General features: G+C 44.7%; 1 protein-coding gene across 1 annotated transcript in view; it reads left to right on the forward strand.

Moving 5' to 3' along the window:
• The first annotated feature begins 1756 nt into the window (after positions 1-1756).
• SPATA13 (spermatogenesis associated 13) overlaps positions 1757-19748 on the forward strand; it is a 58272-nt gene continuing 40280 nt past the window's right edge. The window contains exons 1-2 of the mRNA XM_042839225.1: positions 1757-1934; positions 16450-18243. Coding sequence (XP_042695159.1) covers positions 16609-18243 — 1635 coding nt within the window. The 5' untranslated portion in view covers positions 1757-1934; positions 16450-16608. The remainder of the gene's footprint in view (positions 1935-16449; positions 18244-19748) is intronic.

Here is a 19748-nt window from a genome sequence, read left to right on the forward strand (position 1 = left end):
CTCAGTTGTTCGTTATTTTATTTTTTCCTATTTATTCTGAATCCCAAGCCTTTTCTTCATACTTGTGAGCAGCTTGGAGATGTAGTACTATCTGCATTTCGGTTTCTCTTAAAATTTCAAAACCTCAGAGTAATATGTGATATTTTCTTCACTTTTTCTCACCCAGAACCATAATCAATATAATCAGTCATATGGCAGCACCACAGATGAGAACCTTGGTGACTGATGTGAGACTATGAAAATTATTTAGACTTTGCCTTTATCAAAATTGTTACTTAAAGTTTGATAGAAGCAGAAGAAATTGCCTCTTCAATTTCAGTGGCCCTTGTATCTGGTTCAGAAGGCTTAAAATGGCAGAAGACCAACACTGAATGAGAAGAGTATCACAATGACGAGTTTGCTTTCCTCTTTTCACTGAAAGCTTTGAGCATTAGTCAAACATGGAGTTATAGTTCTGCCGTTAAGATTCTTGCACTTAATTTTCTTGGTATTTAGATTCCAGTAGAGCTTTCAGCTAAAATGACACTACTAATAATTAGAGATTCAACAATATCTGAATTTCAAATTATTGCATGAGAGACATATGAATTCTCATACTTCATTATGAATTATTAATAACGTTTTGAAATGCTCTCGGGAGATGTAACTGTGTTACTGAGTAAATCTGTTGGCACTTCTTTTAAGAAGTAAAATGTAATGTTGCTATTAAACATTCTCTTTGTGATTATTCACAGAATAACTCCAATAAATGTAATACAGAAACCCATTTCTCTTTGAATTAGTGTTCTCATGCATTCAGGATTACAGTTGTTCTCCACATTATCCTATTAAAAAAAAAAGTACTCAGTGAAGTTGGAAGTTGCAGAATCACATATCAAATCTTCTGTTATATATTACTTCTTGTGGATAGGAAGGGATGTAGAGGAAGGAGCTGTACGTTTCCTACTGACTAGAAAGCACAAAGCCAAGAGCATTCTGCATTTGTTAATGTGATGCCAGGCACAGATCCTGGCATCAGTTTGGGTGGCTGAGTAAAATGGTTTCTACCTCCGGACACCAGGAAGCAAAAACAGGGAACCACATCCTATCTTTCTGGCAGGTTTTTCATCCTGTATTGCTCTGCCATAATAATAACTGAGTAGTAACTCAGCTTTGCACCTGCAGTGGATTCTACACAGAGAGTTACTTTCATGCCATGCTTTGCAGTTCTCAGAGACGTCATTTAACCTTTGATTTCAACCTCTTTTATTTGTTCCGGTAGATGAGCAGGTGTGATTTTGGTACTTTGTTCTGCTGCCAACACCTGTGAGTACTGGAGCTACGTAGTAATGTTTTGGGGTTCGTTCTTATTTTTGTGGAGGAGTATTTAACATGTGCTGCTCTTGGTCTTCCACAGTGGCCACGCTGCCAGATGCAACTTGCACCAGTATGTTCCAGCTCATAATAACCAACACTGTTTGTGCAATACTTAACTAGAGGTTGCAGCTTTAGGCCCTGGACTGCTTAACTTCACTTTCAACAGAACACTTCCCCAAACTTTTTTGCTTGCATATGGGAAATACATAAATACTGTGTATGAAACTGTGCAGCAAACAGATCTTAATGAAATGTTCATGTGAATATACTTGCTTCTCCCTCATTGCAGTTATTGTCCATGTATGTTTAACTTACTGATTTCACACACGGCTGTGCAGTCCTTTTGTTACATATTAACTTGGAACTCAAGCCTGAAAGATGCAGAGAACTCCTGGCCATGCCAAGCCTCTTGCAGGGCTGTGGGCACACAGGCATGCACTTGCAGCTCCAGCCCTGAGCCCAGACAAGCTTTCTGGAACGAGATCCATGCTGTGCAACATTTTGTGCAATGGGTTTTCAGATGTTTAGATTAAATCTTATCCAGAACAACAGGTCTCAAGGACAACATAAATATTTAGGTATGTATTGTGGCAATTAATTACATTTTACAGTTATGGTTTTATTCGTTATTACAGCTAAGTGCAAAGCCACTAGATTGAGACTAATACTTAATCTTTTGTGTGTTGGCTTCAGTGCTCTGCTCTGCTACACGTATGTGGTTTTTAGAATTGCAGGTAATCTGTGCGGCTCATTGCCCAGTGCTGTGTGGGCACAGTGCATTGCTGCACTTCCACAACCCACAGCAGAGCACTTTGTGTGCCACAAGCTCAAGTGGATTGTGCTGGCAGTGAGATATGGGGGAAGCTTCCCTGGCATTAACTCTGCTTTCTCGGCAGATGCCCACCCGAATATGGACCAAAGCCAATGGTTACTCCCCATATTGGTGTCTTCTCACTGATTGCAACTGCGCTGGGCTACTGCACTTTTACACAACTGCTAAGTCAGGCGTTTACCAAAAGGGTATGAAGCCAATCTATTGCTTAGATTTTGGGAAATGTATCTTAATGAGATCAAGATGTGGTGTAGCCTGAGCAAACAATGTTTAATCACTGCTCTCTCTCTGAAACCTGCTTTGTGAGAAAAGTATGGGATTGGTCTGTGTTATAAAATCTGAAGTATTTGGCACAGAAAATGTACTGCAATTACTGCTTCTATGAAGTTGTTATCACTGTTTGGTATGTAAATGAAGACCGCAATTCTCCACTGTTAGCAAGGAAAAGCAAGGGATACCTGTAAGTGGCAAGGTTTAATTCAATCTAGGAGCAAGGAAACAGACTTCCAAAGCCACAGCCCCCACTGTTTCTGTGAAATCACCCAGATATCATTAAGCAAGCAAGGAGCTAGGCCAAAGTAACAGTTCTGCTCTAGTGACTGCTGGAGGAATCTTACTTTAATGCAAATATCTCTCTGTGTCAAAAAACTGTGTCTTTTCAAAATAAGCTATCACACTATTGGCCTTTGGCCCCACTTGTACAAATCAAACATCAGTTGTGCACAAACTTACCTGTAGATTATCTGAGCAGATAGGGATGATTTTAAGCTTGCCACAGCATAGAGCTGTGTGTGCAAAATGTTTGCAAGATTGTAGCTCCGGTTGTGTACATAAATTGAAGACAGGGTAAGGAATTGGCAGCAGAAGGAACAACATGGTGACTGCCTTGGAGCAATGGCCTACAGGTCAGCCGTTGTGTGTTTCTGAGGACTAAGCAAGAAAAAAAAGCAAACATGAAGGAGAAAGAGATTCTAGGAGTTGTTAGTGAGAGAGGTTTCTATGTAACTTTATGCACAATTAGCCAAGCGAGCAATACTAAGAAGTTAAGAGTTGTTTACCCATTAAAACAAAGTGGAAATAGGTAGAAGTTTATGTGACCAAGAGTGGACTGTTGATGACAGTGAAGTAATTTCCAAAACTTGAAGTGTAGGCTGAAGGAACCACGTGATCTACAAGAAAGCAGTCACAAGCACTCCATATCCTTCCTGGGAAAACAGCTCCTGTTTTGGGGTAAATGAGGCTGGGGTTGGTTGCATGTTAATTCTCCTTCATTAAGACGTGTTAGCAAGTCTAATTCTTTCTATAAAGCTTGGATTTCACTCTCGTTTAATACTAGGCTAAATCTGGAATAATAAATTCTCAAAAGCTTAGAGGTTCCGGTAAAATAAGATTTGCCTATGAATTGCGTGTTGGTTTCTGGTTGTGTTGTAGCTTTGGTGCTCTAGGCAGTAGGAAAAGCAAGATGGGTGAGAAAAGAGCACGTACTTTACCAGCACATGGGATGATTTAGTAGAAGCTGTGACCTCTTACTGCAAACATTAGGAAATAATTATTTCTCTGGAGATCCTGAACTCCCTCTGTCCCCCTTTCCTTAGACTTCAGCACAACTGAAAACACAGCAGTGAATTTTGAATCATTTCTACTTGATTTTAGTACTTCTTTTAAGGGTTGGGAAATGGAGATGTAGAATGTTGTACACGGCATCTGATGGTAGTTATCTGAGTGTTTCTCAGAGTATGACCTGAATACTGCATGAGAGCTGCTTATCAACTGAAAAATAGGACTTCTGATAAATGAAGTATCTTCTCTTGGCCTGGGAGGATACTGTAGTATATCAAACCTGGCTTGTTAAAACAGAGCATCTTGGACGCATTGGTTAAAAAAATATTCAGGAATACATTTGTGGATCTTCAGAACTTTTAGAGTTAAAGTTTTCATATAAATCTTGTCTGTGCTAGGAAAATTCCCCGATGCTGACAGGGGGTGTCACCAGCAGCTCAGCTCAACATATGCTGCCTATGGCAAAGCAGGAAGACCCGCTGCTTTGCAGGCTGTGAGAGAGGTTTTAAACCAGCAGATTTCAGGATTCTGGTAAAGGTTGGCCTCTGCACACTGCCCATCCAACTACCAGTAAGGCTGAATAGCTATCTGAACACAGATTGGTTCATCACATTCTTTTCTGCATAAAAAGAAATTGGATGGCATCTGTACTTGTGATTATACAGCACTCTCAATATCCCTTCACTGAGACTTTATTTGTATTATGTTTGTGGTGAGGTGGAAATTGAAAGAGAATCAGCCTCCCCCAATGGCACATCTCTGTCCCCTCAGCTCTTTTCAATTCACAGCATTTCTGGCCAGCTCCTGAGACAAATTTGGAGCCTGAAGCCATTTCAGGAGTCCTGTGGCTCCTGAAAGGAGGACTTTCCACTTTCCTACCTGTGCTTTCCTCCATGCCCCTGGATGTTTATCTCCACCACATGCCTTGCATCAGCTTGGGGCAGCCAGCAAGCCGGCTCATCACAGAAGCACAGAAGGAGTGAGGTGGGAAGGGTAGAGGTGGGAAGGGGCCTCTGGAGGTCACCTGCCCAACGTCTGCTTTGGCAGGGACACCCAGACCGGGGTGCTAAGTCCCACATTCATGCAGATTCTGGAGATGTCTAAGAATGGAGACTCCACAGCCTCTCTGCATCTCCTGCCAGTGCTTCATCACCCACACAGGAGAAAGATGTTTGCTGATGTTCAGTCAGAGCCTCCTGTGTTTCATTTTGTACCCACTGCCTCTTGTTCTGGCACTAGATGACGCTAGAAGAGCCTGACTCCAGCCTCTTGGCACCCTCCCCTCAGGTAATTGTGAATATTGAGGAGATTCCCCTCTTCTCCAGGCTGAACATTCCCAGCTTACCGCCTCTCCTCACAGGAGAGGTGCTTCAGCCCCTTCAGCGTCTTGCTGCCATTCTGTTGGTCCTCTCCAGTATGTGCAGGTCTCTTTTGTACTGGGGACCCACAGCTGGACCCAGCACTCCAGGTGCAGCCTCACTAACACTGAGTTCAAGGGAAGTATCACCTCCCTTGACTTGCTCGCCATACTTTCCCTGGTGCAGCCAAGAATATCATGAGCACATGGCCAGGTAGTGCCATGCTCTTAGTCGTCACTTCTCCCATAGAAACTCAGATTGAAGGAGATGAGCTGAACAGCAGCAGGTGGTCTATGGGGAGCAGCAGCATCTTTGTCTTGCTGTGGGATAAGGGGAGAGCAAAGCAGCCATTCCAGTCCCAGCACAGAAACAGAGGGTTTGCTGAATTGTGCAATGAAAATCAAAAGGTGGGAAGAGATCTGATTCAGGAAGCTGTTGTGTTCAGTATTTCCTAAGCAAAAGATGGCCCTAGGATAGGATTGGTGCTTCCACATCCAGCTTCATAACCTAATTATATACCCAGAGTACTGAGGGAAAGGCTGCTAAGGTTTTTTGCATTAGAGTTTCATAGTCTGCACCTTATCAAGGCCTTTTTAAAAGGGCCATAATGACTGACAGAACTTGAAGTGTCCATGTGTTTCAATGTTTAGACAAGGACAGCTTGCCAACGTAAATTAACTTCTGTAGTAAGAATGCATTCAGTCTTTCAGTTCAGAGCTATCCTGTGCTGTTACAACACATAAATTGTCAGCCTGACCTGCAAGCTCCAGCTTAGAAGATTAATGGAATATCATGAAAATAGGCAACTGAGTCTTAAAACAGGCACTTTACTCTGAACTCCTTTAAAAAACCGGATGCTAGGGTTTGTCCTCTGCACTGGTAGATAATGGATTATTTTCTCTGTGGGTGCACTTTTTATAGCTCTCATCACCGTAAGCATCAAAGTGCCAGAGAAGTATTGATGGATTTGTCCTCGCAGGCCCATAGGTTATAAGGTACTGCTCCTATCATCACTTATTTTACACATATGGCACTTTAGCTGAGACAAGTATGCTGGACTGCCAAGGTCAGAGAGAAACAAAATCCAGAATCCCTCTTTCCTAGTCTGTCAGAAAGGCATCTCTCCAGTTTGAGATGTAGTGTTCATTTTTCCAGATAATGTAACATTACTTCCAGGTAAAAACACTGGTTGTTTAACCTCAACTCATAGGAAAAAGGGTTTAGGAGCTACCAGTCAGAAAAATCTCTCATGGCACTAGTTCTTGTTGCCCATAATTAGGGCAATTGCTCGATTTTGTACCTTGGATATACACAACAGACTCTATCTCAGGCTACTTGAGTTATTCTCTTCCTTATCATTATCAGAGGACAACTGCAATAGCTTACAGAGACAGGTAATATTCACTACTTGTACTGCTGCCCAGAAATAGATTATAACATTGGAAACGTTACCAGACTGCATAAGGAAATTTCCTTGACCGTCCTTCTGATAAAATATCTAATTCAGTATGTATGGCTGTGTTTCACAGGACCAAATACTAGCCCAAAAGTCATAAGTTGGTATGTATCTTATCCCATGTCTACACAAATAAGTTTTCAAGTGAGAATCACTTATAGTGTGTTTTCTACATCTTTAAAATTAAGTAACTTCTTTTCCTGACAGAAGGAACAAGCAGTTTGATTAAATTTGATCATTCATGTTTTTACAAAAATATCCCTGATTTTAGTTTTACTAGTGAAGGAGGTAATATGTTGACACAGCACCAAAGAAAAAGAGAGGTGAGTATTAGCTGGAGGCTTATCATTAGTTTGAAGTTCTCAGATAGGTTAAATTCATAGCATATATATTTTTTAAAAGCCTTAATACTGTGATAAGAGATATTCCCAAGCATGCAGTTGCTATTGTAGCACTTCACTGGTACCCACTCTATTCAGATTGGTAGTTTTTATAGCTTTTCCACTCTGTAAGATCTTTTTTATTTTTATTTTTTTAAATTCAAACAAAATCTGTAAGTTATTAACAAAATAGAGATAGAATTAGCAAGAGGTTTTTGTTTCTTTCTCTCTCTCTCTCTCTCTTTTTTTTTCCCCCTGGAAGAAACACTGCAGAGATGATGATTCAATCTTTTTTACCAGAAATGCGTCCATGAAGGTTTCTTGTAGTTCAGGCCATCACAAAGACATTATGTTTGTCATTGCAAAAAGAGTCTAAACAAAGGAAAGTGTTGATAACTAATTGAAAACACCCACGTGATTCTGGAAGCACAAGCCAGCCTAGAAGCTGCCTCAGGTTAAACCTGATGCTCCCCACAGATTGCTGCCTGCTTATCCCTTTCTTAATTCCAACGAGACACTCTCTGCTCTCACCTCAGGAACACACAAAAAGCTGTAATTGTTCAGGGCTTTCTGCCCTGTCCACTGTGGAAGCAGTGAAGGTAAACAGCTGCCAAGAACCAGCTGGGTATTGCTATTGCATCACATTGGGCCACTTATTCTCCCGAGACCTGTTATTTTATTCTAATAAGCATCAGGAGATCTTATATAACTCTGCATAATTTTTCCCAGTATGGCTTTGCTCCCAGGGGAGCACTACCCACTTCACTTCTAAAGCACCTCCACCTCTTCTGGTGCCTGTGGGACTCTGTGTTCCTGTGGTGTTGCCGTGTCCTTGCTCCCTTCTGCAGAGCCATGAGTCAGGCAGGGGTGAAGGGCAAGCCTTGTTCCTCCTCCTGAGCTGTGGTGTGGAGCAGTGAGCAGAGGCACACAGCCATGAAGTCACAGAATAAGCCTAGTTGGAAGGGAATCACAAGCATTATAAGTCCAGTTCCTGGCTCCACACGAGACCACCCCAAATCCAATCCCTCTGAGAGTGTTGTCCAAAAGCTCCCTGAGCTCCAGCACTGGGGCCGTGCCCACAGCCCTGGGCAGCTGTTCCATGCCCGCCCTCTGGCGCAGCCCCTTTCCCTCACCCCCAGCCGCCCTCCCCTGACGCAGCTCCATGCCGTTCCCTGTCTGCCACACAGAGCAGAGCTCAGCGCTGCCCTCCGCTCCCTGCGAGGAGCTGCAGCCGCCATCAGGCCTCCCCTCAGCCTGCTCTGCTCTGGGCTGAGCACATCAGGGGCCTCAGCCCCTTCTCATACATCTTGTTCTCCAGACCCCTCTCATCTCTGTAGCCTTCCTTTGGACCCTCTCTAGTAGCTTTACACTGTGAGCCCAAAGCTGCAGCCCGTGCTGGAGGTCAGGCTGCATAGCATGGAGGGGACACTCCCTCCCCCTGCCCAGTGGCAGTTCTGGACCTGGGGCACCCCGGGGCACTGTTGGCCTTCCTGAATGACAGGGCACACTGCTGCCTCACGTTCAACCTGTTGTCGACTGAGATCCCCAGATCTCTTTCAGCAGGGCTGCTCTCCAATGAACTGATGCTGGGAAATAAAATACAATTGCCCCTTGCTATTGCTCATCAAGAAAAATCAATGATGCCTTCCCATTCCTCAGTCCTGACCCTGCACCTACTGCAGCTGGTTCTCAGATCTCTGGTTGTCTAACAGGCACCTTTATATTCCTGGGTAACTTTGGAAAGCTGTAGTTCGAAGCAGAGAAGCTGGGACATCAGGGTAATTATGTGGGAGGGGAAGGAGGCTGATAAAGAGCTCCTAATTGTCACTCTTACATGCTATTATTTCAAGGAAGGAAAAGAAATACAGAATGGTTGTAGGCAGTTAGACAGGACAGTGAGGGGTGTGACATAAAGAGAGATGTGACATGAAGGAATGGCAGAAAAGGCCATGGAGAGAGATGGAAGAGAAGACAAATGGCAGCAGGAAGAGATGACAGTTCCAGCTCGCAGGGCCTGTACCCTTTCCTCTCAACTATTCATATGCTCTATCCAGTGCAATTCCATTTAACAGAAAACCTAGAAATTTTTTTCAAGAAAAAAGAAAAATGTACATTTTAGGAAAAAAAAAAAAAAAAAAAAAGAATATTTTGCTAAACTCTTTTCCTTCCTTTTTCTGTCTACTTTCCATTTCCATGATCACTTTTCTCCTTATCTCTTACACTTTGTAAGTCACAAAATAAAGGTGGAATTCAGCCTTCCTAATTGGTAGCTGGAAGTCTTCTTTATGTCTCAGCACAATGATCTGTTTATTGGGAACTGCCCTTCTGTACCACCAGCCATCTCTTCACGTCACGCTGCCTGAATAATGCCTCTTGAGGATGACCAGAAAGAATAGCATCACAGCCAGGCTCTGGGGGCTGTAAATAGCATTATGCCTGGCTGAAAGGCTGAGGCCATCATTAAGTTGCCTGCAGCTGGAGTGGTGTAGGTGGGTGAGTAAGAGCAACTGGGAGACGGGACAATGGTAACCTGGTACACAAGGGTCATTTTTCTTTGGTGGCATCGTTTCGCTGGGCTATTGTGCTCACCCTAAATTGCATCTCTGTGTTCAACAGAGCTGAGCAAGCTCAGTGAAACAACCTCAGCAAAGCATATTTGAAAGAGAACGTTGGATGATTAGAGCAAAAAGAACAGTTTATTGTGTTGTGATTTAGACTGAGCTGTGGTAAACTTCTACTTTGCTCAGTAATTGTCTTTAGCTATATTGAACTGGTTGTGAGTTAAGGGCATACTGCTAAGTAAATGCAACAGGAACTGGCCTTCAGAAAGTAGTACCCCAGCTCCCTGTGCAATGGCAATGATGGCTTTCATTGGATAAATTAAGAAGTTAATCCATCAGTTTAACCCAGGCTGTCTTTTGAGTGTTTTCCATAGCAACATGATTCATTTTCTGGAATGGAATTTTTCTGTACCAGGATGACAGAGCTCTTGAATTTGGAAAATCCCTTTCAATTTGTTATTACTGATTTGGTTACAGAAATACACAAATGGAAAAATCCTACATTAATTTCCCACACAGTTTACATATAAAATGGACAAAGAATATTTAGTTTGGGTTTGCTTACAGAGCCACACTATTCTTCCCTCATTTCTAAACCATACAAATTGAGATCTTGATCCTGCTCCCATTGAAGTCAGAGGGGGAGTTGCCCTTAACTTCAGTAGATATATGACTCAGTTTAATTCCCCCTGTGGGACCTGTCAGTGTGCAGAGATTCCTCGGAGGTTAATTGCTTGCAAGAGAGTCTTTCCCTGGGATATAGAAGGAAGGTGCAAATTTCAAAACTGCTGCATTAGCTAAATACTGCAGCCTAGGAAAGACATTGGTGTTTAAAGCAGAGATATCCTACTTTAGTAATTCTGCATCTCAATAATTAAATTTAGTCACTCGTTAATTTAAAGGATATGTTTCTTCCTTTGCCATCTTGCCCAATATCTGTTGAAGTACGACAGATGTTTTCGTTATGTTTCCCTGGCAGTATTCCTTTTGGCTTTTTTTCCCCCCACTCTTTCAAGAGTACAATTAAAAAAAAAAAAAAAAAAAAAAGGAATAATTTTAAAATGGACTTTTAGGAAGTATTTATAAAAGAACCGGAAAAGAAACAACAGAGCTGTGGGAGTGGAAGAGAAGATTTCTTAACTAATCAGGGAGAATCATTCTTGTTTAGACTTTTCAGATTTAGATGAATTACTTTCTTATTACTTAATTATGCTCACTGCTATTGTGAGAAAGCTAAAATATACATCACAACTTATTAAAAGTTTTTGGGGCTGTTTCTTCATTATAAATCTCAATATTCTTTCTCCCATGTCACATTTTTTGTAATCCTTTCCCACCTGTATTACACTTAGAATAATCCTTCTCATTCCTTGTCACATGCACATTAAACCTCTTTCAAATTAGAGACTTTGAGCTTCTAAAACAAGCGTTTCATTTTTGTTGTGAGAAGTGTGATCACCATTATCAAGCCATTATTAAAAATCTTATACATATTCCAATCCAGATATGTTTTTCTTGGAGTACTTACTTTTAATAAATGACCGTACTTGGTCAACCTCTCAGCTCCATCCTTTGTTACTTATCTGGAGACCATCTATGAGCCTGTAGCTAACAGCACACATTGCTGTTTTTGTTTTTTCAAAGGAACCTGTAAAAGTGCAGTACATTTGTTCTTCTTGACGTGTTTCAAGCATTCGTAGGGACAAATAATATTAATCTTCTCAAGAATGTGAAAAGCTGGAGTTGCCACTTCAAAAACACCTATTTTTTCCATTAGAAATGTTGGTGATATTTTGCTTTTCTATGATTGTAGAAAATCCTTCATACAAGGAAGAGTGATTTACTGAAACTTTGGTTCGTGACTTTGATGGAACACTGCACCTTGATTTTCTTTGAATATTGTACTACAGGTAAAAGTGCTGTTGTTTATAAGGTCAGAAGAGTGATCTGCCTTCTTTCTCTTGGCAGCTGTGTTGATACATTTTGTTTTGCATCATGTTACTCAATGTAGTGTGACTGCACCTGAACATACATGCAGGTCTGGTTCCCAGCCTTTGAAAAAAATCACAATTCAGATTAAGAAAAGACTTTGGTAATTATTAGTCTGCAGTACAGAAAGCTAATCCTGTTCTCAGACATAGCACGCTCTTTTAGTGTCTGTTCTTCACATTGCACTCGTACGGAAGAACAGACTATGACTTGGTGATTCTGCATCAAGGAGAGGTGAGTTTGAGCATATGACCATCAGAACGTCTGTTATGAGCAGATCTGGAAGATGAAAACTGTGAATTTACTCATTTACTTTTAGGAACCTGACAAATGTCTGACTGACCAATTACTACTATTCCTGCAATTTCAATTTTCTATGTATTCTTGTCATAAAATTTAGTGACATCTGGGGAATGCAACGTACAATTATATTTTACCTAATCATCAAAACGGAGTGTTTTAGCTTGGTTTTGTAAGGAAATTAAGTTATTGTGAGCAAGTCTTTAGTCTGTCAATACCTTCTGCTGTCATTTCTGTCTCCTCAAGCAGTTATTAACAGGCTGGTGAGCTTTAGGTACATTTAATAGAGGGATTAAATCTCAAGCTTATCAGAGTTTCTTTAGTTTTGTGAACACTGTTGGGTGCATAACGGAAGGACCTGAAGTAGTGGCTCAGTTCACTTCCCGCTCAATTGTTTTTTCTGCTTTTTTATCCAGCTGATAGATGGTAGAACTGAGGACTCCCCTCCTCTGAGGGGACTTGTGGATTGAAAAGGCCCCATCTGGATTACTCTGTCCACATCTGGAGTACTGTGTCCAGATCTGGGCCCTGAGCTCAAGAATAACATGGAGCTTTTGGAATGGGTCCAGAGGAGGCCACAAAATTGATCAGAGGGCTGGGGCACCTTTCTTATGAAGGCAGGCTGAGGGAGCTGGGCTTTTTTAGGTTGGAGTTGAGAAGGCTCCAGGGATACTTCACTGTGCGAAGGCTACTCAGAAGGAAGATACAGAAGTATAGGAACATGAATTCAATGAAAATTGGATTTGAATTGCTCTCCTAGGAGTTTTTAAGGGACAAGCACAAACCTCTAGAGACAGTAGGGAAGACCATTTTGCAGTACTGTTGAAAGCAGTTTCACAGTTGACATCTGATAGACACATCCACTGCCTCTTTGCCATTTCAGCCCTGAGTTCCCCCTCAGAGTCTTCTTCTTCCAAAGACTTAAAGCAGTTATCTCTCATTTGCGCTGACCTGAGAACATCTTCTGCATAGTCTCAAGATGGCTTAGATCACCAGAATCACAGAATCATAGGGTTTGGAAGGAGCCTCTGAAGACCATCTAGTTGAGCACTAAGTCTACTAAAGCAGGTTCTCCCACATAGGTTGCACAGGAAAGCATCCAGGTGTGTTTTGAATATCTCCAGAGAACGAGCCTCTACAACCTCTCTGGGCAGCTTGTTTCAGCGCTGTCACAGTGAAGTTTTTCCTCATGTTTGTATGGAACTTCCTGTATTCCAGTTTGTGCCTGTAGCCTCATGTTCAGTCACTTGGTACTACTGAGAAGAACCTGGTCCCATCCATTTGATTTCCGTCCTTTAAATATTTATAAACACTTGTGAGATCCTCTCTCAATCTTATGAACAGTCCCAGTCTCTCAGCCTTTCCTTGTAAAGGAGATGCTCCAGGCTCTTTATCATCTTTGTGGTTCTCCGCTGGACTCTTTCTAGGAAATCTCCATCTTTGAAGTGGGGAGCCCAGAACTGGACACAGTACTCCAGATGTGGCCTCATCAGGACAGAGCAGAGAGGAAGAATCACCTCCTTTGACCTGCTGGCCACACTCTTTGTAATGCATCCAGGATAGCATTGGCCTTCTTGGTCACAGGGACACACTGCTGGCTTCTGTCCACCAGGACAATCAGGTCCTTCTTCACAATGCTCCTCTCCAGCAGATCAGCTCCCAGCCTGTACAGATGCATGCTGTTATTCCTCCCCAAGTGTAGGACTACACCAACCACGGTCACTACAGACATTTCCAGTCTTACTCTCCATTTGCCTGTGCCCAGCACCGTAAAGCACCCAATGCAACAGTTCACCCACTTGTTTGAGTCATTCCTAGAACTTCACTTCTCCGACAGGTGTACACGAAGCCAAGTCAGGCAGGTACCAGGCTGTGCCCTCTGCTGACTGTCCAGAATCCTGTTGTCACTGCCAGAGTTATTTGCCGCCTCACTTGACCTACATCCCTTAAGCCCATTTATTTGCCTTACCCCCTAAGTACACCTTGCCTTGAAAAGAACGTCATTGCTACTCTCCAGAGATGTAATTACAGTGTGCAGAGTCACAGTCGCAGTTCTGGAGGACGGGCTGATGGCCTTCATTACTTTGTCAGGCTGTCCTGCTGTGAACTGTGCTGCCCCTTTGTCATTGTGCCTTTGACCTGAGTCACATTCAGGCTGTTTTAGTTATACTGACAAGTCCAGTCCTCGTGTTGGAATATGCTAAACCATAAACAATTTGAGAAGGAAGTACCGATGTTTATGTGCCTTTGCCAAGCATTCTGACATGGGGCTGTAAGACAGTCTCACACTTTTTTTTCTATAGTATATGAACACTGTTCAGAGGGTGGGTTGTATCAGTGAGTTCACACTGCTATGTCTGAAGAAAAACAGCAAAAATGTGTCTGACAGCAGGGCAGCCTGGCTCTAAACAAACTCCTCTTGGAGAAGAGAGGGCTCAGGGAAGACCTGACTGCACTCCACACTGCCTGAAAGGAGATTGTGCTGAGGTGGGGGTCAGCCTCTTCTCCCAGGTAACACCATTAGGACAAGACATAACAGCCTTAAGTTGCACCAGGTTGGGGATTAGGAAGAACTTCTCCAACAGTGCGGTTGAACACTGGAATAGGCTGCCCAGGGAGGTGGTGGAGTCACCATCTCTGGAGTTTTTCAAGCAATGTGTAGATATGGTACTTAGGGACATGGTTCACTGAGCAATACTGGTGGTATATAACAGCTGAACTAGATGATGTTACAGGTCTTTTTCAACCTTTGTAATTCAATAATCCGTAGCAGTCCTTATATAGCACTTACGTCTTTGAGCAAATATATTTAGGAGAATACACTGACTCCTTCCCCAGTGGTTGGTACTGTAAACACTTTGGGGGCCCAGCGCAATCTAAATATCAAATAAAAACGTGCTTATCTGTTACGGATTGCAAGGTTAGGCATATGCAGATAGCCACTGAGTACACTTCGAAGGGTCATAAAAGACCGCCAGGCATCCGGAGGCTTTATTTCAAACATGTGGGGCTTACCAGGGCCGCGTAAGGAAGAGAACCCTCGCATGCTCGCTCAGACTCTCCGACAGCATCGCGGAGGAGCCGGGGGAGCGGGGTGTCCTCGCTGCCGGGGGTGTCCCTGGGGCCGGACCGCCCCGCCCCCCGTCCCCGCCCCTCCTCCCGCCGCGGCGGCCGCTGCCATAGCGATGCGGGAGCGGGCAGCGGCGGGGCCGGGTGCGGGCAGCGGGGCCGCGCGGCTGCCCCCAGGTAAGGGTGCGGGGCTGGGCGCGGGGTGGGTGCGCGCTGCCCGCGGAGCGCTTCCTTTTCTTCCGATTCCTTCGCATTGCGTTTGTTCTCCTCCTTCCCCCTGCCGTCCGCCCGTTCAGGTGCAGAAAGCGGCTTTCTTCGGGAAGTTCTCTGCCGGGAGCAGCGGTGGGTTCTCGTTCTTAGTTTTATTCTTTTTTACTTTCTTTTTTTTTTTTTTTAATTATTATTATGATTTTTCCCCGAGCGGTGCGGGCCGGGGCCCGGAGCTTTGTCCGCTCTGCGATGCGGGATCGAGCGGAGCCCCTCCGCGCAGGGCGGGCTCACGCTGCGACCGTGTGAATGGAGGGGATTAAAAGCGGCGATGCGGAGGATCTCCGGCGTCTCTCTGAAACACGAGAAAACCCTTTTATCCCCGGAGGTTCGGAAAACTCCTTTTAAAGTTGCACTCGGGAGGGAACTGCCGGCCCCAGCGCCGCCGCGCTCCGTGCTCTGCCCCGCGGCTGCCGGCCCCATTCTCATGGAGATGCGCAGCCCCGCTGTGCCCCGCGGGGGGGGAAGGGACCGCGGCCCGGGCGGGCTCAGCCCCCGCCCCGCCTGGTTGCCCGAAGCCACCTCTCCCCCTCTCCGAGCCCCTAGGCCTCCTGGCCCGGGAGCAGACAAAGAGGAGGAGGGGGCAGCGCTGCCTCCAGCACCGCCGCTGCTCGCCGTGGTCGGGGGACGAATCCCCGCAGCCCGTGGTGCCCCGCGAACCTCCGCCCGTTCGCCCCCACGAGTCCCCCCTGGAGGCCATGTGGGTGCTCGGCTCCCGGACACCCCTCCCGGTGCAGCGCATCCCGGTGGCTCCGTGGCACCGTATTGGTCGTGCCACCGTTGCAGCTGCTGGCACTGCCTGAGGCCAAAGCTGTGCACCCCCGTGTCACTCCGGAATTACCTGCAAGGGAACAAAGGCAGCTGGGCATCGTGCAGCCTCCCCACTGCAGCAAGTGTTGGGAACACATGGGCCTTTCGCTGTTGGAGTGCAAGATTGTAGTCCGTGGCCGCGCTCAATGCTTTCAATGAAACTTCCCATCTGTGTTGCCAAACAGTTTTTTTCTCTCTAAATATGTGTGAGGATTACATGCAGTGTTCTGAGGTAGGTGTGGCAATACTACTGAACTTATTAGCTCATTAAGCTTTAGAAGAGCAAGCACATACTTAAATTATTCTCGTCTCTTAAATTGCCAGCAAATGCAATTATACTTTGAGGGTGTTATTAATGTCCTCTTCCTGCTGCAGCACACCTTTGTGCGGCTGGAAGGAACTCCTTGAGCTCACTCATGTCATTATTTCTTACAGTGAGGTCCAAACTTCTTCTAGGAGGGGACTTTGTACCGAAATTTCCCTAATGGTCACCTTTGTGTTCTTGGCACAGGCGGTGCAGCCGGAGGAGCTCAGCTCAGTTGGTGAACGTGGGAGCAAAAGGAGCTCAAGTGCAGCAGATGTGGGCCAGGCAGCGAAGGCAGCTTCTGGGGATGATGGCGTGGCTGTGAGCTGCCCCAGCCTTCAGCTCCATGCCTGCAGCATCGAGGGCATGACCACATTTCAGAATGGCTGTGGGAACAGCAATGCCATCACTTGTGTCATGATGGATAATAAGGAGCCTCCGAACCTGATGACCTCTGTCAGTCATAATGGGGGGTACAGCACCAGTGATGGTTGTGAAGAGGAAACACAAGATGAGAAACTCAGCCCTTCTAAAATCATGCGCTTCTTCTCCACTCCTCGGAAACGAGCAAATTCTAGCTCTGACAGGCCTCGCTCTCTCATTTTGATGGGCAACTCTTCTACGTGGAATGCTTTATCTTCCATCAGGAAAATGGGGTCTTTCAAGAAGCTGAAATCATCTGTTCTTCAAGGGATTCAAGCAAGGGAGTGCCCCGATATCCTAAATGAGAACGGTTTAGGCAAACACGACTCAAACGGGGCAGTGGTGAGAGTTCAGACTAACAGGTATTCCTATTCGGGGCCTTTGCAGGATTTCCAGAGTGCAGTGGATGGTTTGGCATCCGATTGCTCTGATGCCGAGGAAAGCGATGAGTCCTTCCTGAGGAACACGCACCGCTCACGCAGCATCCGACGGGCTTATGGTGCTGGCCGCATCAACCTGCTTGACACAGATAAGGCTCAGAGCCACCACAACGGCACCAGGCCAACATCTCCTGTCCTCGCAGAGCCAAAGATCTGTGAGATTTTGGTGAAGGACTCTGAAAACAACAGGATCATCTATCGGAGAAGCAAAAGTTCAGATAATTTGAACTTTCTGAAGAAAAGCTCATTCAAACGGAAGTCCACCTCAAACCTTACTGACCTCAAGGCTGCGAATGAAAAACAAATGCCAGCAAGGACTGTGAGCGTTACTTCTGCTGACTCAGACAAAACAAATGGGAACCCTGAGAGGAGATCTAAGCGATGGAAGAGCCCCATCAGGGCGAAGGATTTTGACCGAGTTCTGAAGCTTGTCAGTAATGTTACAGAGGGTGCATGGAAGAAGGATGGCCCTAAAAGCACGGCTCCTTCCCCCAGTGAGCAATCCCAGAGAACAAGGTCAAACAGCAGACTGCATGATGACTATTCCCGCAGGGTTTCCAGTAGCACAGATCACGACAGAAAGAGATGCACCTCCTCAGTATCTAGTCTAGATTCTTCTTCACCGGGAACACCTTGTCTACAAAGCCCTGTGGCTGCTCAGGATAAAGAGGCTGAAATGAATGTAGCTCGTGCTGAAGACAAAAACCTCAGGACATCTTCAGGTATCGCAGAATCTGATAGCTTGTCTCCTACTCTGAGTGACATCGGGCCATTTCCCAACGAAGTGTTTGATACGGACTCGGATGAACCGAAAGCCCCCCAGCAGTTTATATGTGATGCTGAACATCCTCACATCCCTGTCAGGCCGACTGCTCCAAAACCTCAAAGCCCCAGCATGGAGAAAGTGATGTGCAATATGGACTTCCAGTGCTCAAACCATCATAGCATGCTGTCGTTGAGCTCCACAGAGAGTGAGGAGAGAGGCGAAGTTGGGCCAAAGCTGGGCAGGAATCCCGTCTGCTTCCAGGACGCTGTGCAAACCGTGTACTACGACGATGGAAATGAGGACAGTGGCATCAGCAGTCACTCTCAGCTGAGCCTCAATTTAGCCCCTGGTGCAGAAGAAAAAAAGGAAGAGGTAAGAAAGAACGCAGAATCCTTTAGAAGTTAGATATTTATCCGTCAGGTTTTCTCTTTATTAATGCAAAACAATGCAAACAATGCAAAATAACCGGAATACTAATGGCTATTGCAGCTCGTTATTGCTAAAATGTGCTGACAGCAATTATTTTCTTTAATATATTCTCTTTGGAAGCTAACATCAAATTATTTTCCCTTTGTGCATTAGCATCCAAGAAAGTTTTGGCAGCCAAACTGTTCATGTACATTTTCAAGGGCAGCTTATTACACCCTGCAGTTATAACAGCTTGTCATGTGGGCTTGTCAGATTGTACCAGCCCGGGCAGGGTCTGGCTATGTTTCTTCCAAGCCAAAAGGTCCTTAAGAAGCCTGTACATTTGGAAATAGTGTTGATTCAGTGTGAAACACTTCCCCCGTGGCAGCCTTGCAGGAACAGGATGATATCTGCAGAGCAGTATGTCTTGAAATGTATGATACAGAAGTTTAAACGTTCAGATGTTGTCAATGTTTTCCTTGTGTGTTGGTGGCTATGCTGAGTGTAAGCTATTCGGATATTTGCTTGCCAGCTTTGAGCAGCAGAATGTGTTACCGCTGAAGCATTAGAGAAGCCACCAGCACCCCACTATATCTAACTGGTATTTCATACCCCCAGTAGATCAGTAGCTGTGCTGAAGTAAATGCAGACCTAAAACTGAAGCCCTGTGGAGGGTCTGTGTGAAAACCATTTACAAAATTAAACTGCCAGTGGTTTTAACCCACCTTGGTTTGACTAAATGTGTCATTTACCTTAGGTATGCACACACTTCAGCCTTTTATGCTAATCTTATGTCTGTGAACCATCTTACTTTTAAAAGCCTGGCAGGGTTTTTACAAACTAACTGTGGATGGTTACAGAACTTACTGATACTGCCAGTCTGCTGGAGAAGAGCAGGTTTGCTTACTGTAGTGCTTACAGCTATGGTAAGATTGGAAGATAAGCCCAGTATGTACAAACACTGGGGTCCTGGGATCGTCCCTCATCCAAAGTCTCAGAGCTGCAACATCTATCCATCCTTCCATCCCTCTATCCTTCCACCCATCCACTCATCTTTCAATACCCTCACATAGGGGTGTGTTCAGGGAGACACTTCCACACTGCCTAGGGGGTGAGAAGCTGTCACGCATCCATGTGCCAATGATGTCTCTCAGGAACAAAATGGGAGGATTAATGCTACTCATCTACCATCTAGTGGTGATTTAGGCTCATGACACAAGAGAAATTCAGCTTGTTCCTCCCCTTGACTCCCCAGAAACCAGTACGCCTTTCAGAAGGTCTTAAATGAATGTCTGTGTTGGATGGGTAAAAGTTACTTCAGTTTTAGTTTTAACACCACATTCTGTTGTTATCTAGCATGCAATTTAAACTTAATGTTATAATATATTTTAAGTTATTTGTGAGTGCAATTTAATGCTCTCTTAAGTTGTCTAGAGTATGCTGTGTGCACTGGTAGCAGCTGCTTGTGT

Source organism: Centrocercus urophasianus, unplaced genomic scaffold (assembly GCF_019232065.1).
Source record: "Centrocercus urophasianus isolate 14NV4802_14NV808 unplaced genomic scaffold, USGS_Curo_1.0 seq_9, whole genome shotgun sequence".
Classification (NCBI taxonomy): domain Eukaryota; kingdom Metazoa; phylum Chordata; class Aves; order Galliformes; family Phasianidae; genus Centrocercus; species Centrocercus urophasianus.